Source organism: Phascolarctos cinereus, unplaced genomic scaffold (assembly GCF_003287225.1).
Source record: "Phascolarctos cinereus isolate Bilbo 61053 unplaced genomic scaffold, phaCin_HiC Scaffold_5;HRSCAF=322, whole genome shotgun sequence".
NCBI classification, from domain to species: domain Eukaryota; kingdom Metazoa; phylum Chordata; class Mammalia; order Diprotodontia; family Phascolarctidae; genus Phascolarctos; species Phascolarctos cinereus.
The window spans coordinates 252,086,731-252,093,803 of NW_027555958.1; the positions used below are offsets into that span (position 1 = coordinate 252,086,731).

Consider the following 7,073-nt stretch of genomic DNA (forward strand, 5'->3'; position numbering starts at 1 on the left):
AAGCCTCACCTCCTCAGCATTCTTGTTCATCTTGTTTCTCCATCTCGTGGGGAGGGCCGAAGAAGTAGGGTGGAAGCAGGGTGTGAGGCACAGAGTGGAGGGAAGAATGGAAGCACTTGCCTGCATAGCTCTGTGTCTTTGGGTATCTGTCTCCGAATAGAGAATTAAATTTCTGTCTTCTTACATTCACCCTGCAACCCTCCCTACTTCCTATGGCCCCAAAGAAAATCCTAAATGTGTGTGTGTGTGTGTGGTGGGTGGGTATGGGGGGGAGTTGAGAAGAAACCCTCTTCCTCTACCTCCCCCATGCCTAATCTAACCCAGCTATGCCCTCCGCCAACCCCCTTCCCCCTCCCTCCTTCCCCCTCCCCATCTATGCTCGAGCCTATAATCACTGAGGCGCCTGTCTGAGGTTAAGTGGTAGTCTGGCTACTGAAAGGGGGTTTGGGGGGCCGGCAAAAGAAATGCCATCCTAACGTCAAACTGCCCCCTCCCTTCTAGCCCAACACTCCTTCCTCTGCCCCCTTCTCTCACTATCAAGATGGGTCTGAAAGGGCAATGGTGTTTTCCTTGGTCTGGTCCTCGGAGGCAGCGAGGGAACCAAAGGGGAACAGGTACTGAGTACTACTAGAGACGAGGAGGGACTAAAAAGAAGAGGGAAGAATATACAGGTGTGGGTGTGGAGGGAGGACATTGTAGTTTAAGAAGGCAAAAGATTTGGCCAACTCCCTATCTCCTTTCTGTCTCCCCTTTGTCACCCCAACTTTATCTCTGGAATGGAAAGGGCAGCTGCTGATTAAGCTTTTCTCCTACTCCCTTTTTCCCATAGCCCTGACTTTGGCTTCCCATCCAGACTCTAATCAGGTCAGGGGGCACCCCCTGCCTGGAGGAGGACCCACTCTAGGAGACAGTGCCTACTTCAGCAGCAAAGCTCGACTCTCCTTTCGTCACCAGCTGCACGCCACAACTTCGGCCAACGACTCTACCAACTGAAGTCTGGTGGGGACTGACAACTCCTAGGTGGCCGGCAAATCCTGACCTTACATGTCCCACTTCTCATTAAATCTATTCATTGGTAGCCAGGTTTGTGTCAGTATTTTGGGACGGATGCACCCCTAGAAATCACTTTTGCTGAGTGACAAAAATGGAGACTGAATCTAGTGATCACTGCTACTAAACTAGGTGTTGCCTGCAGGAAGAAATACAGGGGTAGGGGGAAGATGGGGAGTGGGCTGGGATAACGCAGCTGAACTGAATAGGGGAAAAAACTTAAAAGTGTTGATTTGATAAGGAGGGAATCTGGCAAGACAAATCTCCTAACCAGTAAAGATGTACAGTTCCCTTCCTCCTACTCAATTCAACTAGTTTCCTGCTCAATTCCAGGAAGCCTTTCCCATAGCTATTGGGTGAATCATCTGGGACATTGTATTTGGGAGGATGTGGACATCACCCCTCATTTCATATGCCCAAGGTCTCCATAAGTTGATGTCAGGGCTATGTGGGTTTGTCAAGCTGGGTTTACAGCTTAACCCCAAAGTTCGCCTCTGGGCACACTGACTAGTCCTGAAATTGACAAACTTGCCCTACTATATATATTCCTAAATACTGGGAAATACATACAGTAGATAGAAGGGGAATAGAGGATGAGAGAACCTGGGGTAGGGGAGGGGCCCAGAGTTGGTAGTTATTGTGAATTAGTACTCAGAGGAGGAGTCCTGGGGATTAGCACCTCCTCTCAAACCTCTGCTAGGAATCTTAGAACCTGCAAGTCTCAAAGGGGAAGAGAGCATAGGGTTTATGGGATCATAGGACCTCTAGCTCTTCATAGGACCAACTAGCTTTTAAGCACAGAGTTGCCTGAGATAAACTGACACTTATATAACATGTAAAGATTTGCAATTTTTTTTTAGGTAGTCTTTTGATCTCATCTAACTACCCACTGACGTAGGTACTATTTTCTCTATTTTGTTAATGAGGAAGGAGGCAATTGTAGCACAGATTACTAAATAGTTCAGAACAGACCCACCTGTGACACCCAGTGGCTGTGGTTTTGGGTGTTACTTAACCTCAGCGCTCTAGGCAAAGACTAAGCAGAGAAAGTGCCAACCTGCATTGGTAATGTTCTCATATTTTTCCTGTAACCAGGGAAAGCACAGGTCCAGTCCTTGTCCCTATCCAGATGAGCAATGGTCACACAGCTAATAAATGTTGAAAGTGAGTTTTGAACCCAGGTTATCTCCTGACTCCAACTGGGGATGGGCAGGAAAGAAGCACTTATTAAGCCCTATGTGAGGTACCATTATTCCCATTTCAGAGATGAAGACACTGAAGCACAGAAAAGTTAAGTGACTTGCCCAGGGTCACACAGCTAGTGCCTGTAGCTAGAATTGGACTCAGGTTTTCCAGACTCCAGGCCCAGTGCTTTATCCACTGAATAACCTGACCTGTTGTTCTTTCCACTCCACCTGTGACTTTTAGCCTGTTTCCCCCCCTCTATACAAAAGGGATTGACTTGATAAAGTTCTTTCCAGTTCTGACGTTGTGTGGCTTTTAGAGGTGACTACTGGCCTGAAAATAGACTTGAGACTGGAAGGGTTTGGGAAGTACCTAAACCCCCATTTTCCCCAACTTGAGTAGAATGAGAGCCACTCCAGGGTAGGACTCTTGTTCCTCTTACCTCTTATGCTTATTCTTCTGATTCAAAGGAATCTCACCTCCCCCCACCCCTCCCCTCACCACAGGGATCACAGCCTGTAAAGGTGATCCCAGCACAGACATCTACAGAAGCTGAAAAAGCGGTGGGGAAAGGAGAAAGAACCAGACATATGAACTCTTCCCTTGACCCACAGTTTATTGAATCTTGGGTATATTTGAGGATGGCTTATCACTAGGTAGAGGGGGAGGTATAGAGAGAACAGGGAGGAGGCAGCAGATCTCAAGCCGAAGGATAGGTGGTGGTAGGGAATCGGGGAAGCTGGTCCCCCATTAGCACCTGCCGTTCCACTCCTTTCTCTGTAATCGATGCCAATCGGATTACACCACCACTTGAGCCATCTCGATCCATGGCCAAAGCAAGAGCTGGGGAAGAGAAACAGCAGGTTAAAGGGGGGAAAAAAAGGAGGAATACAGGAGCCAAACGTGACTTGGTAAGAGGAGAATAAGCATGCCTAGAAGTCAACATCCTCACCATTAGCAGTGAACTGAAGACACTGCTTTTCATTCATACCCTTTTGATAGGAGGCATCAACATAGCCATAGATGTAGGAGCTACCTGAACCCCCAATGGAAAAAGGCTGCCGAACCATCATACCTCCCATGGGTACTGAGTATACCTGAAAATGGGAGATACAGGAAAGGAAAAGTTAGCACATACAGACACTGACGGGAGGGAGGGTGGGGAGAATCATTTAGGAAGGTTCAATTGTAGAGAGACTGGAAATAAAAAAGGGAAAGAAACGAGAAGGGAGACCAAAGTATAGACTCAGATGGCATACAGAAAGTGGCAGTGAACTGAGACTGAAGAATATTACTGCACTGAGCTAGGCTCTCATAAGTAGAATTCAGGCATCTAACCTGCCCCCCCTCATAGGGATCCCAGCCAGCAACGATGATACCAGCCATGAGATCCTCTCGGTAACGATAACACATCTCCTTGAAGAGGTTAGCAGCTGTGTGGACCAGGGGAGGTTCATTCAGTTCAATGCTATGAGGGTCAAGGTAAGGAGCATTGGTGCTCGATTAACTCAGGTGTGAGCCCCTCTCTTCACCCCCAGATCCTTCTTTCTTCGAAGGACTCAGGCACCTGCCCCCCTGCACCCAACCTGTCACCACCTGTGGAAGCTTAGCTGATAAGTGACCGCGTCGGCCACGGCCTGGGTGTCCGCCGCCGAACCTGAGCGGCAGCAGAAGATCCGGTCGTGGATAGGGGTCAGCTTGTCTGTGACTCGGTTGGCAATATACGACCTGGACAGGGAATGACAGTCAAGGAACGCGGGGCACAGCTCACAGTGCCTCCTTTGTGCCCACCCCGGCAGGATCGGGGAAGAGGGTGTCCAAGCCCACCCCCAGGCCAGATAAACACAGGGAGGACTCACCCAGTGGTTGTCCTGGAGTCAGCTCCGAGGACCACGCCCCCATCAAACTGCACGGCCATGATAGTGGTCTGGCGGCAACAACGATAGCTAACGTTTATACAGCCCTACTGTGTGCCAGGCACTGTGCTAAGCTCTTTATGAGCCTGGGAGGCTCCAAGTCTTACCCTCTGCACCCATGCCCAAGACCCCTCTACCGCCCCCCACCGAGTCCCACAGCTCCGGGGTGGGGGTTCTGCCCCAGCCACCCCTCCCGTTACCCTTCCAAGCCCCCCAGTTCCCAGTGTGCTTCGCGCCCCCGCTATCCCAGCATTCCACTCCCGAAGCCCCCACCAGACACGAGCCCTGTGGAGACCCCCCCCCACGGAATCCTGGGGCTCCCTCGCGGCTCCCCAGGCTGCTTCCCGACGTCCCCACCAGCCCCGCGCACTTCACACAGCTCTCGCTCTTTCTCGCCTCACCCCAGTGGAGACGCCCCGATTCCCCCAGTCCGGGGCGAGGCCCATGGGCCCATAGAATGGGCCTAAGCACGCTCCGCGACACGCTACTAAAGCCGAAGCCATTATTCTGTCGTTCTGATGGCCTAGGCCCAGCGTGGTCGGAAAGCAACTGTCGCAAAGTGCTCGGTCACCGCCCCGTCAGAGCCGGAAAGCGGCACCAGCCGGGAGGCCGAGCGAGAGGACTCCCACGTGCCGGGCCGCCGTGTGACGCTAAACGGCTGCGTGCAGTTGCGTCACGCCGCAGGGGGCGGGGCTTTGCGGCTCGTCCTCTGTCACGAGGCCCGCTAGGCTTTCAGAGCTGCAGCCCTGCTGTCTGAGGGGCAGCGCGTTTGCCGTGGTTTGAGTAAGATTGAATATGAGAATAAGAAGCTGAAACCCTGACGGTGTCTCCCATCGGCCTCGGGAAGGCTCATGGAAGATGTCCGCCTGGCCCTAGGCTTTAGAGCTGGGAGGAGCTTGGCGGTCTAATGCATTTTTATATTTTGAAGTAAAATTTTATTTCCTTTTTTTTAAAAAAGTATTTCAAAAATATGTATTTGTTGAAAGATAAATTACATATCATTCTTCCAATACCAAGTCACCGGCATATTTCTCCCCTCCCTTAACATGAAGGAAAAAACAAACAGAAAAAACCTAAGCAAAACCAATCTATCCTTTGTAGAATTGTGTACCCAATAGTCCCCTGCCCCCTCAAAGAAGGGAAGGCAGCTCCCGAATTTTAAAGAAAGGGAAAGGGGCCCCAGCCTCTGGTAGGGACTCATTCAATAAAAAATCGCTAGGAAAACTGGAAAGCAGTCTGGCAAAAGCTAGGTATTGTAAACCATTTTGAGTCCCCCATCACCTAAGAAAGGCCTAAAACTAGGATTGGCAAATCAGGAGAAAGACATTTTGGCCCCCTCTGAGCTTAACCTACCATAATGCTTTGTGTGCTCTGGCATAACAGAGAGGCTCTGCCTTCCTCTGTGAGTGAACTCAAAATGCCCTCTTCTGTGTCAGCAACTACAAGACAGATGAAGCTGACCAGGAGCATTCTTCTATTTATGACTGCCCAGGACAAGGTGCCTTGAACTGGACACTATCTTGAATAATGGGACTTTTCTTATTGGTATTTTATGGACATGTAGTCATGCTAATGATAAAAGAAACACAAACATCCTGGATCTATAATTTCAATTGACACATTGACATTTTCTTATCTTATTGTATTTCACAACCTATTCTATTAAGGAATTCTTTTCTCATACTGTGGTTAACTCATATGGAGACTATAATTTTGGTTGACACAGGTATCCTGAGCTGGGATTGTTCTAAGCATGTAAAGGGTCTCCTTCAGCTTGTTTATCTCTGCATTCAGAAATATTTTTTGGCTTCTATACAATGCATGATTTTCTGGCTTAATGAGAACACGTTACAGCACATGTACAGCCTGATTCTATTTGTTCTTTGTTCAGACCTTTGGTAAGGTGAGCCTCATTGTTTGTTCTTTGGACAAACCTTTGGTTAAGGGAGATCCTATTCTGTTAGTTATTAGGACAAACCTTTGGTTAAGGGGAAAACTGATTCTGTTTGTTTATTTGGACTAAACCTTGGGTAATGGTTGACAGTATATAGACCAACACTTCACACTATACAGTGTGTCCCAAAAGTCTTAGTTCGGTTTTTAAGCTTTAATATTTTCATGAAGACTTTTTGGAATACCCAGTATAACGACGTAAGCTCCAACTGGATAAATTAGAGGAGAATAGTAATAATAAAAATTAGAGGAACAAAGAAAAAAAAATAACCAACTCTAAAAAGGGATGGTCATGAAAGATCACAGAAGGTAAAAGACATTTTTGATTAAATGAATTTGAGAAGTTTTTGCAGAAATAAAACTAATGCAGTTAAACTCAGAAGGAAAAGTTAACTGAGAAAAAGTATTTGGTAGAGGTCTTGTGTCCAAGATATATGAGGAACTGATTCAAGTGTATAAGAACAAGAGCTATTCCCTAATAGATAATTGACGAAAGGAAGAAATTTAAGCTATAAACAAGAATATGAAAATATGCTCCAAATTACTAATAATTAGGGAAATGAAAATTAAAATTGCTGAGGTTCTCCCTAATGCCCATCAGACTGGCAAAATTGAGGAAAAAGGAATATGATAATTGTTGGAAGGTTTGGGAGGAGGCATTGTTGATAGAGCTCTGAATTGGTTTAGCTATTCTGAAAGGTAATTTGGAGCCATATCTTAAAAGTCACTAAACTTAAAATACCATTTGGCCTGTACCCAAAATCTATCAAAGAATGAGGAAAGTGACCTATACATACAAAAACATTTATAGCAGTTCTTTTTGTAGTAGTAAAGAACTGGAAACTAAGGGGATTACCCATTAATTGGGGAATGTTTGGACAAATTATACTATATGAAGATAGTGGAAATCTATTGTGCTCTAAAAAATGAAGAAAGAGACAATTTCAGAGAATATATATTACATATACA

General features: G+C 47.0%; 2 protein-coding genes across 3 annotated transcripts; one reads left to right on the forward strand and one right to left on the reverse strand.

Moving 5' to 3' along the window:
• The first annotated feature begins 51 nt into the window (after nucleotides 1–51).
• CUNH17orf114 (chromosome unknown C17orf114 homolog) lies at nucleotides 52–1,078 on the forward strand. Of its 2 annotated transcripts, none has more exons than XM_078155602.1 (3): nucleotides 52–142; nucleotides 502–614; nucleotides 830–1,078. In XM_078155602.1, the coding sequence occupies exons 2-3, from the start codon at nucleotides 542–544 to the stop codon at nucleotides 991–993; spliced, it is 237 nt and encodes a 78-aa protein (XP_078011728.1). In that variant the 5' UTR covers nucleotides 52–142; nucleotides 502–541; the 3' UTR covers nucleotides 994–1,078. The 2 variants fall into 2 exon arrangements, with proteins under 2 accessions (XP_078011728.1, XP_078011729.1); XM_078155603.1 differs by lacking the exon at nucleotides 52–142 and adding an exon at nucleotides 212–236.
• A 1,755-nt stretch (nucleotides 1,079–2,833) lies between these two features.
• Nucleotides 2,834–4,748, reverse strand: PSMB6 (proteasome 20S subunit beta 6). Its single transcript, XM_020966709.2, has 6 exons — nucleotides 4,553–4,748; nucleotides 4,095–4,162; nucleotides 3,832–3,963; nucleotides 3,574–3,703; nucleotides 3,188–3,332; nucleotides 2,834–3,078 (listed from the first exon to the last, which is right to left on the reverse strand). The coding sequence occupies exons 1-6, from the start codon at nucleotides 4,652–4,654 to the stop codon at nucleotides 2,936–2,938; spliced, it is 720 nt and encodes a 239-aa protein (XP_020822368.1). The 5' UTR covers nucleotides 4,655–4,748; the 3' UTR covers nucleotides 2,834–2,935.
• Between the last annotated feature and the right edge of the window lie 2,325 nt (nucleotides 4,749–7,073).